The sequence below is a fragment of the Cupressus sempervirens genome, chromosome 8 (assembly GCF_028749045.1).
Source record: "Cupressus sempervirens isolate cs-2001-9-10 chromosome 8, ASM2874904v1, whole genome shotgun sequence".
Taxonomy (NCBI): domain Eukaryota; kingdom Viridiplantae; phylum Streptophyta; class Pinopsida; order Cupressales; family Cupressaceae; genus Cupressus; species Cupressus sempervirens.
Window position 1 is genome coordinate 276,980,945 of NC_143125.1, and position 18,308 is coordinate 276,999,252.

The 18,308-nt window shown below is 36.0% G+C and overlaps 1 protein-coding gene and 2 long non-coding RNA genes across 3 annotated transcripts in view; all 3 read right to left on the bottom strand.

Annotated features, from left to right (window-relative positions):
* Nucleotides 1-6,863: 6,863 nt before the first annotated feature.
* Nucleotides 6,864-7,668, bottom strand: LOC149542507 (uncharacterized). The gene is made up of 2 exons (XR_016355468.1): nucleotides 7,543-7,668; nucleotides 6,864-7,378 (listed from the first exon to the last, which is right to left on the bottom strand). It is a non-coding gene; the product is annotated as an uncharacterized LOC149542507 (long non-coding RNA).
* Nucleotides 7,472-18,308, bottom strand: part of LOC149542508 (5'-3' exonuclease family protein) — a 157,711-nt gene continuing 146,874 nt past the window's right edge. The window contains exons 14-15 of the mRNA XM_089797444.1: nucleotides 8,211-8,433; nucleotides 7,472-8,062 (exon numbers count right to left, since the gene is read on the bottom strand). Coding sequence (XP_089653570.1) covers nucleotides 7,993-8,062; nucleotides 8,211-8,433 — 293 coding nt within the window. The 3' untranslated portion in view covers nucleotides 7,472-7,992. The remainder of the gene's footprint in view (nucleotides 8,063-8,210; nucleotides 8,434-18,308) is intronic.
* LOC149542509 (uncharacterized) lies at nucleotides 9,362-10,141 on the bottom strand. The gene is made up of 2 exons (XR_016355467.1): nucleotides 9,596-10,141; nucleotides 9,362-9,482 (listed from the first exon to the last, which is right to left on the bottom strand). It is a non-coding gene; the product is annotated as an uncharacterized LOC149542509 (long non-coding RNA).

Below are 18,308 nucleotides of genomic sequence, written 5' to 3' on the forward strand. Positions count from 1 at the left end.
CAAAATTGTTCAACAATTGTTTGCACTGGCAAGAGTTTATCTTTCAACTCATCTTCAAAAATGTCAAGGCATGCATCATTATAATACTTCTCTTCTTCCAAAATTTTCTCTTGGGTTTGTTCCTTGAGCTTATGAATATCTACGTGTAATGTCTCCATTACTTTATTACCTTCTGCAATCTTCTCAATTCAATCATCTATCTTATCTAACTCATCCCCCGTATATACATCCATCAGCATATGATACCTCTAACCTTTTATTGACTACAGTGCTCAAAGGTCATTTCCCCAGGTATGTACCTTGTCCATCAGTCCAAAATCATGGTTTAAAATAGCAACCAGTTTCTCTGCATTATTATGCATATGGTGCAATAACTTAAGGTTCCCCTGTATTATTTGCACACCCTTGTCCTCAAAACTTTCTTCCCATAACTAAAAAGCCTTAGAAAATGGATCTCCCTATATAACTGCCCTCTCTTTATCTCTATTTTCTAAAGTTGCTTCAAGGGTGGCCTCTGGATTATTTGGGTCAATAGGACCGACTAACTCATGCAAAAATTGCCTCATGTTTTCACTATGCTTTCTCAACTTGACCTATTCGGCCTCATCTTTGTCTAAGTCATTAAACACTTCTTTAATTCCTGTGGTGACCATCAATTTACTTGTGTCCACAGTTGGCTTTCCAAGCAAGACTTCTTTGATCTGATAATCATTTGTGGTTAGATCTTCAGTATCTGCATGTAGAGGGATAGCAATGTGAGTGAACAAGTCCTAATTTCGATTTTTCATAATGAAGGCCAATGTACGCACATCACCCTTAGGTAACTCAGGCTTCTTGAGAGCTTCAACTAATTCTCTTGTTCCCTCTTCCTCAATACAATACAATTGCTTTTTATGCCTAACCATCACCTCTCTTCTCAACCATCTTGGAGTAGTTTCCAACGAAGACTTAGATGAAGAGTGAGTTTGTTCTGCTAGACCCTTTCCCTTATCGCTCCTCTCCAGAGTCCTTTCTTTTTTGTGAAGGGTCTACATCAGGCATCTCTGTTTCTGTTGAGTCCATAGTTCTCGCCTCTATATCTTGGGAAGTTTGCTAAGATTCTTCATATATCTACCCCTCTTTTGATACTTCATCAGTGGGTCTCAGTTGTGGCTCTTCTTCCTGCACTGGTTGCACCTATTCTTCATTGATCGGAGGAAGAGGAGTGGTTGAACTTTTATCCAAGAAAGATAAATATTGAGCTTGAGATGGTGGAGCACCTAGAGGTCCTTGTGGAGAAGATGGAAATTGACTCCAATCCCCTTCTAAAGGCTGATTTGTTGGTGTATCTCTTATCTTATCGCCAACAAGTTTACTGCCTACAAGCATGAAATCAAAATCAGACATCTTAAAGACATCAGCCCCTTGGTACTCTTGATCATCAATCCACTGTTGTAACTCATCCTCCAAAGTAGTAACCTAAATAGGTTGTGTAGGAATGGATGGCGGCGTTATGGTGGAGCTCCTTCTCTGCTCTTCCTCATTAGCCCTAGCAAGACAATTCCTTTGACTCAAGGAAGGTCATCTTCTTCATCCTCTTCCACTTCTTTAGGAATAGTTTCTGGAACTGAAGAAATAGGAATAACCCTTCTTATCACCTTTTGTCTCCTAGTTCTTCTCACTTGAGTCTTTTTCTTCTTGGCTTTCTTAACTAATGATGGGGAAGCCTCTTGACTAGGCAGAGATACTTCTTGTGCTTCTCCTTGGTCAACTGGAGACACTTCTTGTCCTCTTTCTTCCGATCCTTTCCCTTGTTCCGATGGTGGGACTTGTGGATTGTCTTGGACTTGAGTAGCTTCTACATTTCTCGACTCTTGGGGGCTTGAGTTGGGCTTGAGTCCCTTCAACTTCAAGCTCAGTTCACTGAGGAGAAACTCTCTTCCTCTTATTCTTGTCTTTTTGTGCCTTGAAATATCCAACTTCCCTATCATGTTGATACATTGTTTCCGGCCTAACTAGAGATTGGGTTGTGAATGTTGGTATTGTAACTTTTGCCCCTCTCCCCTTTACTAGGCGAATTGTAGCCTGTACAACAACTGTTTCCAGAACCGGGTCCAACTTGAAGGGCTTATTGATCCAATCTTTGGTTAATTGGATAATATGTCTCACCCTATAGTTGATATCTACTTCTCCTCCCTGTCAATCTCTACATTCACGATCCGTCGATCAAATATCTTATCTTGATTGTACAAAGGATCCAAGACCTCTTCCATGTCTTGTTGAACCGATTTCAATAGGACCTTAACCTTCAAGACCTTCTCTGCCAGATAAGAGTCATCCTACAATAATCTCTGATTCGGATATCGTAGTTGTCTACTGCATTCATCTAGTGATCTTCTATGGCATCGTCATGCTCAAATTCTTTTCCCACCAAATATTGGAATTTGCTAATATTGTCAAAACACAAACGAGGGGAGTTATAATCCTCCAAGGGATACTAATCCCATTCTGAATCAAAAGTTATTATGTCCTTCTTTTGTTTAACTCTGAAAGGACCTATAGTGATGGGTCATACCCAGGTTTTATTATGATGTTTCCTCACTCTTCCATACGCAGATGTGAGTTGCCTTGTTATCTCCAGCAAAATGAGTCTATCAGACAGATACCTAGAAAGGTTCTTAGGATTTACCATTGTGTTTATTACCCTCAGGTAAGTGAATGTCTTAAATTGGATGTAATAGGCGTCTATTTTTGCAATTCTTGTTGTTGCCTCTACTGACATCCTTTTTGCATAATCTTCTTCAATGAATCTGATTATTGCAAAAATGAAAACGTCATTCACAATCCAATACTCTTTGCTTTGATCTAACAAATTCTTCTTCACCAGATGGGGGTATACCACATACGACCAAGCATTAGCATCTTGTGTGCTTCCCCTCTTAAATAGCCTTGGGTAATCATTAGTCCTTGTTGCTAACAAATATACCAAGTATGATGTCATATAGAATCTTGGATCAACTTTGATGGCCACCAATTGTTCATCCAAACTCTCACTAAGCATTGTAGCCCAGTAAATTGGCATCTTTGCCATTCTGATGGTTTCGATGAAGTGTACCATCCATATGTTTAAATGTCTTGTTGCTGGTAATCCCATGATCCTACTCAAGAGCACTATAGAATGTCTGATATCATCCTTCATATATCCTCTTGTCATATCTACTTTTCCAGCTTTTCTTCCCAAACGTGTCCTATCAATCAAATATGACGATTGAATAATTTTTGTAGCTTCTTGTTCATGATCTCTATACCACCTTTTTGCTTGATGGTATGTTAGTCTTATATATTGATATGCCCTCGGAAGATGGAATATTTTCTCTATATTCTTGGGTCTTAGATCGAGAATGATCTCCCCACTTATGCTTTTTACCACCTTCTCTTCTGAAACACAATTCTCGATCAAAGCCACGATCAACTTAGAAGATTTTACTGAAACCGAGTGTGAAGCTGTGTTTACTAATCCCAATCTTATAAGTGCAAACATCATTAGGAACCTCTCATTTGGTTTGTTGAATAGAACCAAGAATCCAATCAATATGACCCATTTCTGTATCTTTGATTTCTGAATGTGCATCTTGAAAACATGATTTGGACGGTACACCTTAGAACTTGAAAACATATGGCTTAGGAGCAATCTTTGTTGTGAGGGAGGACAAAGAAGAAGCCATTATATCCACACAAAAACAAAAGCATATTAGTCAAGGAGGTGAAAAAACAATTTTAAACAAACCCTAAATGCTAAGAAAATTGACCTAGAACCCTAAAACATCATAAAATACCTTAAAACCCACTTTAAGACCCTATTATGCAACTTTTGGCGCTAAGTGCACCCTTAACATTAAACAAGTTTTACACCTAAGAGTGTGCATGTGTGCACCCTTTACTTTCTTAAAGAGTTGAACTTCAAAACCAAAAAATGGTGCACAGTTGTGCACCATTCTTATGATGTCTTTGCTCTAAGTCAATGTAAGGTGCGCACATGCGCACCTTACATAAGGTGTTAAGTTTTTTGCAAAATAACATGGTGCACACCTTTGTTCTTGACTTAGTGTTTACTTGTGTGTGTAGGTATGAAGGTCTTTAGTGCACCTCTGTGGGTGTGGAGGTGTGCTTGCAGAGGTGTGAAGGCGTGAAGTGAGGAAAAGGGGTGAGACCCCAACCTTTTATAGGCCCGGGGAGGAGTGCACCCTTTGGGGGTGTGCACCTGTTCATGTCTGCAAGTGCGCACTTCCATAGGGAAGTGCTCCCTGCACTAACTCACCTAGTGCATGAGCGGACCTTAGAAGATGTGCATGTGTGCTAAGTGCACTAATGCACACCTTTCACCCTTCAAATCATTTTTACATTCAAAACTTCCAATTTCTGACAACTAGGTTTTTCAGGCAAAGGGCCAGGATAGATTTAGACACCGGACAAAGCCCTAAAAAGACTCAAACCCTAGACTATGGGTCTAATAAAGCAAAAATTTACAAGGTGGTCCCCATTTCTTGGGAGAAATGGGGCAAAGAAATAGGGCGTGCATTGTGAAACCACAACATTACCTTATCTTTGTTATTTGCTTTTACAAACACTTGGTTAATTTAAGCATTCATATGGTTGCACAATTAAAAGTGCATTCATTAAAAATGGAAAAATACAAAAATATATTTCTTTTTGTGTGGTCATTCTTTTGAGATGGCAAACAGATTAAACGTCTTATCTGAAATTGGTCGAACCAGGAAAGGCCTCCTCATGAACACTCACATTTATCTTCTACTGAGCGGATTCCAATAGGTTGCAAGATCACCTGGAACCTTGGAGTTGATCCCAGATTAACTTTTCAAGAGAGGAGTTCAAAAGGATTCTTATCGTTAAGCATCGTAGAAAACGACAACTCAACACTTACAAACAAAAGTATTACAAATTCACCTTCATATCTTTCCAAGTTGAAAAATGCATCTAAGGGGTATATGTGTGCTTCCTCCATGGTGTAACATTGACCCTCTTCATGTTCATAATACATATTCTCCATAGTACATGATCTCTCCTTTATCAAATCATTTCCTTCTGAGTCTTCTCCCTCGACAAAGATACCAACTAAAATTTTTTCTGGAATAGAGTGGCCACCTCTTTCGAGGAATGTGTTGATATGTTGACCTTCCACATTTTCACTTCCAACAAAGTACGCTTCCAAACAAAGTGATACAACTAATTTTTGACTCTCATCTGCGAAATTTGAAATTCTAGGTAACTTCACAATATATATTGTGAGCAACTTTCCCCAATAGAGTCACCAATCTATTGGTGGACTCAAATGGGGCTAGTAAAAGTTCTCAAAATCTTTTGTAAATCAGACTAGGTAAACTTCCAAAATATCTTATGGATAGTTTTCCATGTTCCTTTCTATCTCATTGTCTCATAAACATTGTCGTGGACAAACACAATTTGGCCTATCGAGAAGCTGACATTTCATGGACATTTCCTTTGATTGTTGTCCTTTCTAGGACATGTCAAAGCTTTATGGAATTTGGGTGACAACCAAGGCATGCTTTTTTTTCATCTTGTCCTAAAAACATACATGGGTACAACAACAATAGTTCAAGACCCATCAACGTCTTCATGAAATTCAATGAATATATGATATCCTCAAGTGGGTGGAGCAAGCGAGTCAAATGTCACCTTTTGGATTTGCACCTGTAGTTTATGTGCATGAACTTAGCAAAAATAATGCATTTTTAACTTCTATGAATATCCTTTACATCACCAAAAGAGTGGAGTGAATCTTACTACTTGCTTATGGGATACTTGGTCAATCATAAGGATTTTCCCTTAATTCTTATATATGATTGTAGAAAGATAACATTGTCGATATTGGTATAGGGTTGGAAATGGGTCCAAGTTCAAGTACGCTAATATGATATTACTATTTTCTTGGGTACAAAGACGAGTTTGTATGTATATAATTTTATATATATTTAAATTTTATAATCAATAATAATCATAATTGCAATAAACAAATTACTTAAATGATTCATACTGCAAAAAAAACTCTCATAAATTCATGATTTAGTAACTTGTCAAATGCAATACAAAATGAAAATTACAATCAATATTCAATAATCTTCATAGAGCATTGAAGTCAATATTTGGTTCAATTTCACTTAGACCACAATGCCTAACAATGTCACTTCCACTAGCCATCTAGCCATGTAGAAGCTAACATTTGGTTCAATTTCGCTAGAGCCTCATGTCAAGACATTTTTGACAAGTTGTGAAACCATAAAATGATAATCTAAGTATATTGAAGAGTTAAATCTGAATTCCTCATCATACCTTTAGGGTCCGTTTGTTTTGTGGAAGATGACAAGAATTGGCTTTTTTATAACTCGATTTGAATTTTTTTGCGTTTGTTTCAAAATTGTCAAATCGGAATTGGAATTTGCGACTTCTAATTTAGCCTCAAAACCAAGTTTTTTGACTTCCTACTAACAAGTAGGAATGGAAAATCAAAACCTAGTTATATTTTTTGAGGAGTGTAAAAACAATAGATTAGACTACTTTTTGGAGTCTTCCTTAAACTCCAAGCTTACGCATAAAAATGTGTCTTCACACTCATCTTCTGAGTGAAACAAACAGTTCAAGTAAAATCTCAAAAATAGGAATGAAGATTTGCAAAACCTTGATTTAGCTAAATCAAAAAATTTAGAAATCTTAATTTCTACAATTCCACGAACCAAAGATACCTTTATTGTTATCAATGATAAGAATTTTGTTTTGGTTTGGGAGTGGGAGCAGAGACCACAATGGAGTCAAGAGGCCCAAATTATAAGATAAGATAAGATAAGATAAGATAAAATAAAATTATTAATGTCCACGAAAAACCAAAACAGTTTATGGGACTAAGCACACAAATAGAAGAGCCAGCCAAGCAAAGGCACCAAACAGTGACTGAAAATGAACAAAGCAACAAGCAGAAAGAAAGACAAAGTAAGGACTAAGGGTCCTTCATTGTCACAAAGAAATCCATAATAAAAAGGTACATCCGTGGGCAATCCATAGTCTTCGGTTGCCGTGAAGAACCCCTATAAGACCTTTACAACCACACAAGACGTTTAAGGTTCACAAAGTTTTAGCAATTTCCATCACGTAAGGATGAAATTAGGTATTTGGCACTTCAGTTTTTAAACTGATTCTAGAAAATGATTTTATTTTTCTTATGGGCAGCCCTTGGTTTTCCCTGGGTTCACCGAAATATGCCCTAGATTACTTGTGGGTCCTTCACAACCGTGAGCCAAACCCCAGGCAAAGTCCAAGCCATCATGGATCCAACCTGGTCCAAATCCGACAATGCAAGTGCGGGGCCCTGCAACACAGGAGAAACATATAGAGACATTGTAAAAAAATTAATTCCTAATTTAAATATTAAAACAATAAATCAACAGAAGTACAGTTGCTCTTTTAAAAAGTTTGCAGAATTATTAAATTTAAATGCCATAAATACTCATAATTCAATAGAAATGTCGTTACGTATGCTGAATTGTTCTGGGAAAAAATAATTTGTTTTCAGCTTAGACAGCCAGCACATTATTGCTGCCTGGGCGGGTGAAGAATACCACCTAAAGAACAACTTGACAGCTGTTTACATTAAGTCCACACTTCAGTGAACAATTTTATGGTTTAGTATGACCAAACTAGCAAACTCTGTAGCACTCATATCTGGGATGAAAAATGAAAATGTGGAATTTAACTTTCATTACAATTTTTAGTGATTTATTGATAAGCGCAAAAAAGAATGAGTTTTACAGATACATGCAAGGCTTACACCTCAATGATGAATGAAAAAAAATCACGGATTTCAACCATGTAAATCAGGTAGAAGCAGCAAATACAGAGTGCATCAGCAATGCCGTTAAGCTTTTAAGCATTCATCTGCAAGCACATGTCTAGACAGATCATCTGTGGCTAACTTTCTGGATTCTACTTGTTTTTCGACTTGTAAGCAAATTTGCCAAAATCTACTTGCAAATCGCTAGTCTGATCAAGATCCCTGCATTAATGAAAACACTAATCAAAAGTTTCTCGTGATGTCTGAAACATTCAAAACAAAATTAAAACATACCAATTACCATCAAAAGATTGTTAAGCACAAATACCATTATTGACCAGAAATGTCAACTCCTCCAGTTATTCCTTACCTAACTGATTTTGAAGTTGTTGCAGACTTTGAAGGGGCGCGGAGACCACTGGCACGAGCTCGGCCCGCATTGTATCTAAATGATGAAATTGCAGAGGCAATTCTTTCCATTGACTGTTCTGCTATGTCCGAATATTGTTCAATATGTGAGATGTTGCATGCAAACTTTTCTTGTTGCACGGTGCTACTAATTAGGTCACTTTTGAAAACAGGAGCATGCTTTCCTGTTTCACAAAAGCACTGCGCATGGTCAGGCTTGTGATAACATATTTATAAATACACTTCATAAACCGTTGGCATTTTTATTTTCATATCAGATGTTCCCTGACATTGATTCTGTATCTAAATTTTTAACTAAAATATTTATGATGATATCATTGATCCTGGCAACATTGATAGCTGCAATATAAAGTCAACTCTACAATGATCAAATATAAATAAAAAATAATGCATCTTCAAGCATGCAAGGCCACACATAATTAAAGGCTTCCAGGAGTAAAGTAGGCCGGTAGCACAAATAGCTCCTTCCTATCAAACAAACACAAATCTTCAAATATTTTTCTTTATTGTACGAAGTTGCTGGTTCGAGTTTTGTTTCAGGTTCAGTTTGTGGGTTCGGGAAAAAACATTGGGCTGGATTCATTTTGGCTTTCTCTGTACAAAAGAGCATATAGAGATTATAATTTAAGCCTAAAAGTGGGTATTTAATTTAGAATAGTGCATAACATCTTATAACTCAGCATAACCACCACAAAAGTTTAAAATAGCACTTCAATATTAGAAGTCAAACTTCAATGTCATAATAGATATTCATTATTTAATGGTAAAATAATAACATAAATAATAATAATATTATTAAAACTTCAGACATGATTAAAAAGATTTGTATGGTTCTATCATATGCGGCATGCACGATTAAATAAATTGATTTCATTTATTTATTTATTTATGCGCAATAGTTAAAAAGGGCAGTTAATGCATCACATTGAACATTTTTGTAATTGAACTATTTCCAATGATGGCATGGATGTCCATGTATTCCACAGTAGAGTGCTATACCGATGTCCACATTTTTGGAGCTCAACTAAGAATCCTTTAAAGCATCAAAAACATGCTGGATTGCAGGCCTTCTATGGGTAACCTCACCAGTTAACAGCACCATTCCTCCATCGACGAGCTCCAGCTGTTCATGAAAGTAGACAATCCCTTTGCCAATCTACCAACCAACAGCTTCCTGGATATTTACAACTGCTATGTTTTCACCCACGAACACCTTCAAATATAGTGAAAAAAAAATACAGAAAGCTCAAATGACAAAATTAAAAAATATGTATATAAATAAAATGGTCAATTTTCTAAGCAGGTTTGCACTGGCTGGTGACAAACCTGCCCAAGTTTATCCCAGATGAACCCACAGGGAGAATACTGGCTCCTAGATGTTTCCCAGCCAGATTGAGTTGGACTCCAAACTGGACCTAGATCCAGGGACTGTTGTAAAAATACACATTTAGCCAAAATCCGGATATATCTCGTGTCTGGAGGTCGAGCGATATAGTCGCTGTTAATATTGCCACCGAGATAATCAATATCGCGTGGCATTTTTTTCCCTAAAACTTGTAAAAAAATGTGCACAATTACTGTGCTACAAAGGCAAACCAAAAACAAAACAAAGAAATCTTAGGGCTTTTTCATTTCGTGGTCATAAAGCGATGAAAAGCATTTTTAACTGAGAACACCACGGGTTTATATGCACTGAGAACAAACACCGTTTTTGGTAAACTCCACAACAGTAAAGTCGACGACCAGCAAATGATAAACACTGAACAATAAACCATTTGAACACACGATCTCCATTTTGACGTGTCTGAGAACAAACACGGGCTCCATTCATCCATTCATCTGGCCTAATCAAAGGTTTTTGTTATTTTAATTTTTTTCCCAAGTTTTCTACAACTAAAATATAAACTAATAGTTAATATATCGTGTTACATTATATAGTATTATATTACTATATAGTATATAATGTAGTGTATTACTATATACTATATCTTGTGCTATTGTCTGTATATAGTTATTCTCTATAACATGTGACAAATATATGTAACATATATTTACCAGCACTTGCACCAAGAGGTTCTTGGTGCAATTGTTACGCGGATAGTGAGATATAGTTAAATAATATATCGGATATGACAAATTAAGCAAATAGTGATAACAATTTATTATGTCTTCTTCTCTCAATGTTGTGCAACTACATCTCTGTCGGCACTCAATAACCTCTTTCCTTCAGATCTGATTACAAGATCCTTCTATAATTCATGCTGCCATGATTTTAGGTGGGAAATTCAAGAGTTTAGACTATATTCTTCCAAATGGGTTTGTAAGGAATATCTTCAAGGCATAAAGGGTTTCTGCCCTGTCAACGTCTCAAAGAAGTAGGGTACTTAAACTATTTGTCATAATGCCTCAAAGAAACATAATTTTAATTTTGCCAATTTCCTAATTTTATATCTCTTATAAGGGTCACCCTTTATTTGCATTGTCTTTATGCCTAAGCATAAATAATTTTGTAGGTCTAAAATAAATATCACAACTTCAACTTGTTTTAATTAGCTGATAAACTTCCCTTACTGTACGAATGAATGATCTGAATATTTGTCTTCTCCTGTGTCATAACACAATTTTCGCATTTAAAAGAGATCTTTATATTTCACAGCTAATAGATCGAATAAATGTATATTGTTTTATACTTTTTAAGCATGGCTAACAGAGAACACTAGTTGTGCAAAATATGAGGGAGTTCGCACAAGTAGAATCCTTTACAGAAAGGCAGGGTAGATTGGAAAGTGATTCTGTGCAAGCCAGAAATCAGAAGCAAGCAGAGAATCTGTGGGACACTGATTGCCATATTCCACTCTGCTTCCATGAGATATTTGGACGAAACTGCCGATTTCTCGAAAGGAATGGACGGTCAGCTTTACAGGATTTCTGTGCTATACACAACCAGTTGATTAGGGAAAAGCTTGATGTTCTTCCTGTTACTTTTGTGTTGCTCTGCTGTAAACGAACAATCTGTCGAAAATTTTCAAAGCGATGAGGAAATACTGACACAGAGCCTGGCTTGATCCCTGGTCCTCCAAGACGACGGAGATCACTAGAATTCTCTGCACAAGGCAGTCCTTTACCTCCACAAGCAGCCCAAATGGAGGAGCCGCAGCCAGAAACTGAGTCTGGGCCTGGTAAATAGCAGAGATTTACTGTATTTGGTGTTCGTGCCGACAGAGGAAATGATTAAAAATGAGCTCTGAGTGGCTGAAATAGCTCGGGATGTGGGCATGGAGTTATGCAGGAATTCAATCAATGGCCGCCTCATTTATTCATGACCTGGCACGGCTGCCCGTGAGTCTGCCTGATTGCCATTTCCTCATTTAACAGACGTTTGTCTTCAACAGATCCATGAATTTGTAACCAGCAAAGATTGAACATCTTCCATCAACTAACAGAAGCCATGTTTTTTACCCGCGCAAGTCCTCCTGCAACTCCCACATGTCGGTGAAAACCACACCCAGAGCCCCAATACAACTGCGTTTTCGGGCCGGAGAGCTGACGGTTTTTTGTTTTCCAATATGAAACATCACATTTATCGTTCAAAGTCTCCCATATAATAGCTTATTGGCTAATAATTTTATATATATCAAAATTCAATAAATAACGATATAAATTTGTAATTAATATTTTAAAAAATAATCATCATTTTAAATTCTAAATAAGATGTTTTCTTTATATTATAATATTTATTTTCTAAGGTCTGATAAATTTTGAAGTTTTGTTTCAGTTACTTCATAGCTTCAGTTAATATTTTATCTGAGACTTTGATTAATATATGATAGATGTCTCAAATCAGTATATGTTTTACAAATTTGGTGTAATGTGTGTGCTCTTAAGAATATTTTACAAAATTATGTACTATTAAATGTTTGATAAAAGTACTGATTTATTGCCTATTTATTTGCTGAGTTTTGGTGATTTCAAGATTTTCAAAAAAAATTGGGCCGACCAAGTTACTGTCAAGTCGGAGTTTTTCAACTTTGATCTTAACAGTACATAATAAATAATGTTCCCACTTTCATCAACATCTCACATAGGGCTTTAGGGTACCTTTTTCGCTTTGATTGAGATCCTACAAGCAATTTAGGGAACATTGCAATCATAATTCATAATTAGACATTCTGGAGTTGAAAATAAATATGCATCCGATTCATAGATTGCTGGAATCAAATTTTAAGATATCTCAACCATAGAAGTAATAAGGTAGGGTGATTTGATGAGGTGCCCAAGGGACTCTTATTCTAGGCCCAAGAGCGGATACACCATCCCTCCTAGCCTCAAGTGGCCATTTCCTTACAAATGAAGTGGCATACCTATTGCAGTGTCCTATCACCATTCTCCTCATCCTTGTCACTTTTACCTCACCTCCATTGGTTGAGCATCCATATGCATTGGGACACTGTGATAGTGGTCATTAGGATCATTCACTGTGGGGTGCCCAAAAGTTCCTCCTTCCTATTGCACAAAGGCAGTCCCCTTGTTCCCCTTTGGCCCCATGGGGCTCCTTAATCACATAGCATGGGGTGGTGTGCTTAGAAGGTGACCTCATCACCATTTTCCCTCTTGTGACTACCTCATTTCCCCTACCATGACTAATTGCAGCAGACAGAAAACATACACAATAAACTCTGCATTACGACATTCGTAGTTTAGCAGATCAAATGCATATTAGAGCATAGTGCACATATGTATATAGTCCTGGTTGTAAATCTATATGTAAGCTGCCACATACTATTATTATATTCCTCAATCAGTGGTACAATATTGATAAAATCAGTGCAATGAAGAATATCTGTACAAATGTCTATATATGCATTTATAAATAGCATTATAATTCTGTGCTACATATTCAATTCAATAAAAACAATCATAAACACGATGTTATACCCAGATCATAGATCTGAACCATAATCTGTTATTAATTCTTTTGTCTTTTCTCCCTTTTGATGATTGAATGTGGGCATGACAGGATGATACTTAAATGATGATGTTTGAATGATTAATTTGATAGACATTTGATGATTGATTTCTGATTCCAAGTTGTGAATTCATTGATGATGATTTGACTGCTTGTGTATTCACTTTGTTGAATTAATCTTCGCTAATTGATAGATTGTTTGATTCAAACTTTTCTGATTCATGGATTGGTTGATTTCATGATGCATAGATGAGTGATAATGTATTAATGTTTTCTTCGAACGATCTCACCATTATAATTCACGAATGAAAGTGTCACCACTTTTCCTCGCTTCCTTTCAGAATAATATTATTCTCCCAATTGATCTCCCTTATTGAATCCATGCCCTTCTTCAATGAAATTCTTCTCTTTTATTTGAGTGTAGGGTATTGTAGCCTTGAATTTGTCAATGCCATTATGAAAGGGTCATATCCTTTGGTTATGAAATGATATATCTATTTGACAACTGCTGCCCCTTTCACTTCCTATCTCTCACTTCTCAAATCTATCTCTACTATTTTTCAAATCTGCACGTATCCCATCTAAGATCTGCATATCTTCATTTTCTAGTTCTACATATCTTATTTTCATCTTTCCTTCTCAATTTTTTTATCAGATCCCTCCTCTTTCTCTAAATCTTCTCTAGATCTCGTCTGCTCCTTCCTCCATTATATTTGATAATTCTCCTCTATATCTTCCCATGTGAGGGAGGGATCACACATTTTTATCATGTTAACCTTTTCGCAAGAGTCATGACCCTTCATAAACATCTCTCTTTTAATGAGTCACAACTCTTCATAATTACAACCCTTTTGAAAAGTCACAACCCTTCATAATCAAAAACCTTTCAAAGAGTTGCAACCCTTCCAAAGAGTCGCAAACCTTCATAATCACTACCCTTTTCGAAGAGTCATAAACCTTCATAATTACAACCCTTTTGTAGAGTTGCAAACCTTCGTGAGTCAACCCTTTCAAAAAGTCACAACCTTTCATAATTATAACCCTTTCCAAAAGTCACAACCCTTAACCTTTTGAGAGTCACTTCCTTATTTTCTTCCCTTTCCTTTCCTTTAATCCTTCCTTAGTTCTTGTTGTCCTACATTTTACCACCACAAAATGTAGGTAACAGTACGAAACTTTTTCAAACTAGTTTTGCATTTCTCTAAGTTAAATTTGCTATGTCCCTAGCCAAAAAACCCATGTTTCCGAGATGGGGACATCTCAAGTACGGCGGGATAGGTAAGGGACATCCCCTAGCTATCCCCAAAATTTGCAAATCACCAGGGGATGTCTCTGAAACTTAGGGACTTCTAAGAAAGAAAAGGGGGATGGCTTGCCGTCCTTGGTATGGAAAGGGTACATCCAGAAGCCCCCTAGCCGTACCAAGGACGGCCCTGTTTTTTGTGAAGCTTAAAAAAAAATAAAAACAAAAAGCTTTATTTTGTTTGTCCCTACTTGGTCCTCTTGTGGGCTCCGCCTCTCCAAATGCAATAAAAGGTTAAAAAATACCACATTGTGGTTGTTTTGTCATTTGTTTCATTTTGCCTGTGAAGTTGGAGTGTGTTGCAACTGGTTGGGGTTTTCATTTTGCAAGAAGAGGTGATTTCTCTACTTCCAAGAGCTTGAGCAGCAGTCTACTTCATTTTTCTATGTTTTGTTTTCTATGTTGAACTTGAACATGATGATGAGATTTTATGACAGCCCTCTAGCCTTTGGGCATATTTATATTTCTAGACTTTTATGATATTGTTCATTGCTAAACTTATATTTAAATATTTTTGTTCACATATTGATATGCATATTGTCAATTAAGCACTGAAATCGGTTATTATTTCCTAGATGGCATTCAAATAGTGTATGTTAAGGTTCTATAATGTTTAAATGACATGTTTTGTGCTTGGTTTCATACGAATGACATGTATATTGTAATGTCCTCATTTTTAGCAGGTTCCTGCAATTGGCCAGGTCATCTCACCATTGCGACCCTTGTGAGCTGATAATGGGATTTAAGGGTCTCAGTTGTGTGGTTATAGGCTTTCTAGCAGCCTATGGTGTGCTTTGGCTCCATTTGAGAGACTTACTATTTATAGTAAGTCAATATGTTGGTTCCGATGAGCTCAATTGAATTAGAGTTGGGCGATACTCTCAATTTTTATTTCGAGCTTCCCATTTGAGCTCCAAGAATCTTAGAGGGAGGATCTATTGTAAGTCACGCCGCTAGGTTCATTCATCATTTTTCATCATCAGGATCACTTTGGTGTTGTCAGATTTTGATTCTGATGTTTCTTTAGCCATTTTCGCAAGACAGGTGAATTATTATTATTATTCATCTAAAATCACTAAGGTTGTTATTTTTGTTGGTGTTGTTTGTTGGTCATCACAGTATCATAGCTCACTGGGACCGAGACGAAAAGTTTTAAATCGTGGGAACAAAAAACAATGACCTTACATGTCTGAATATTAAGTTATGATGGAAAAGGTCATTTTTGGAGCCAAAAGCAATTAATAAATCAGATTATAATGGCACTTTATTATATTTTAATGTTGTGTTTGGGAAGCTTCTTAAGTGAAGTTCATTTGGAAAACTTTGTGCCATTTGGAGATTATAAATATGAGCCCATTTGATGAGTAAAGCATCAGATCATTTGATTATCTTATTTTGCTTTGTCATCTTTGTGACATCTTCCTAAAGTTCTGATTTTATGTGCCCTTGCTGAAATATAAGGGTTTGAGACTGATTTTGTGCATCAATCCACTGCTGAGGTATAGTGGTATTGATTTAATTTTCAATCTAAATTGAAGAGACTTCTCATACTGTTTCTACTGTGGCTGAGAAGTGACTAGCTTGCTGAAGAATTTAGTTTTAATTCGTTTTCAATTATCTCTATTGTTGGGTGAGGGTTTAGTCTACAGATTGGAGTTTGGTAATTCTGGATATCCCAATTTGTTCAATTTGCATCAGAATTAACGTTTTGGATTTACAGCTTGAATGCCAAGAGTTCTTGTATTTGGCATGATTTCTATATCAGTTTTGGGCAGCATTTGTAAAGGTAGACTGTGAACGCCAGATTGAAATTGGACCAAGCAACTTTCAATTTGAATTTGCAATTACATTCTACGGCAAAGAGCAGGTTCTTAATTTGTAAAATTCATTTTATACTACATAGTTTGAACGTAAACAGGCTGGCTTCAAATTTTGATTGATAACAATCAGCCAACAACTAGATTCCATTTTCATATATTGGTGTATGGTTTGTCGATGAATGAATTCAGAGGCTGGTGTGAATCATTTCCAAATTGTTTATTGGCATTTGGTATGTATTTATGCAATACTTTTAAGGCCAAAATTAAATAAATTTGTGATCAGTTAGGTGTACATCCTAATATTGTGTTTGAAAATTTAAAACCTCATATATTTAGTGGTAATTGGTTTGCTTGCCAAGTGTTTGACAAAATGTCAAACCATTGAAACGTGAAAGAAATTGATGCTTGATTTAGCTATAACCACACAGGGTTATTACATATATTTGCAATTTTCAGTGTATATTTTAAAATTTTCCCTATATATATAGCCGTCCCTATTTGTCGTCCCCTTATTCCCCGCCCCCCACCCCCCTGTCCCCAAAATCGCAAAAAAAAATTGTCGTCCCCAAAACCCGTCTCGAAAACTCAGGAGAACATGGTAAATTTGTTATTCAATTGGTTAACCTTGATCGATCAATCAACTCCAATTCACGTAGCAAATTCTTTTACTGAAGGCTTTCGTCAAGTCTTTTTTTTTTTTCTGTTTGTCAAACCTGTGCTTGATTTTCGAAGCCTTCATCATCCTTTCTTTTGTTTTTGAGTGTGTGTTTCTTGGTTTTTAGTCCTTTGGTTTTGCTCAAGTGATTGCTTTCGGTTTCCCCTTTGATTTGATCTATCTTAGGGCCTAATCCAAGTTGGCAATCAAAAGATATGACCAATTTAGTGCCCAAAAAGTGTACTTTTTTTATGCAACTGCACGAATTAAAAATATCATATTATATTTTTAATTTGACCTTCACTTTTTGAAAAATATAACTTAAATTCACTTTATGTTATGTATTTAAGTTACTTTATTATTTAAACTTTCAGTTAAAGTAACTATAATGCACTTTATGTTATATTTTTAGGTTGAGTTGGTTTTTTATTTTTTACTTAAGTGACTATATTAACTATATAGTTCAATTTAATTTTTTTTATTTAAATCAAATGCTCTAGTAAATATTACTTATTAAATGATATTTACACATTATATTGTTAATATGATAATGTAAATATAATTTGAGTCCCACTTAAGTAATATTTTATCAAAATTAAATTGACATGTGCTTAAATTGATTACTTAAATGTGCAATGACATCTTAAAAGTGGACCTTTTTGATGCAATTGCATGTAAACTCAACTTAAATGTGCAATTACATCAAAAAGTTGAGCTTCATATGTTATATGCATATGCATAAAAAATGTGAGTTTTTGCCTTGGGTTGCATATGAAAGTAACTTAAACATGTCTTGCACCAAAAAGGTGCATTTTGCACCAAAGACTTATTATTGCATCTCCAAAACCCATTTTAGGACAAAAAAACATGTTTTTTAAACATGCATATGCACCAAAAAGGTCTGTTTTTGCCTTGCATTTTTGCCTTGGGAGAGCCCATTATATGTTTTTAAATGTTTTTAAAACATGTAATGGCCTCTAAAAGGTGTGTTTTGCTCCATGTTGCATTTTTAAAACATGCAAACACCTCTAAAAGGTGTGTTTTGCTCTCAAACACATACATTTGACCTTCATAAACCCGATTTTGAAAAAACTTCATGCAAGTTCTTCCCAAGAACATGTTTTTGCATAGAAATCTTGGATTTCTTCATGAGATATCTTCTAATCTTCTCCTTTAGGGTCGTTTTTGTAAATCCAAGTGTTATCATGATAAAAACGTTGAATCTCCTTGCTAAAAATGTTATTTTCATGCTCTTATTGACCCAAGTTTTTTTTAAAACGCCCATTTTTAGAGTT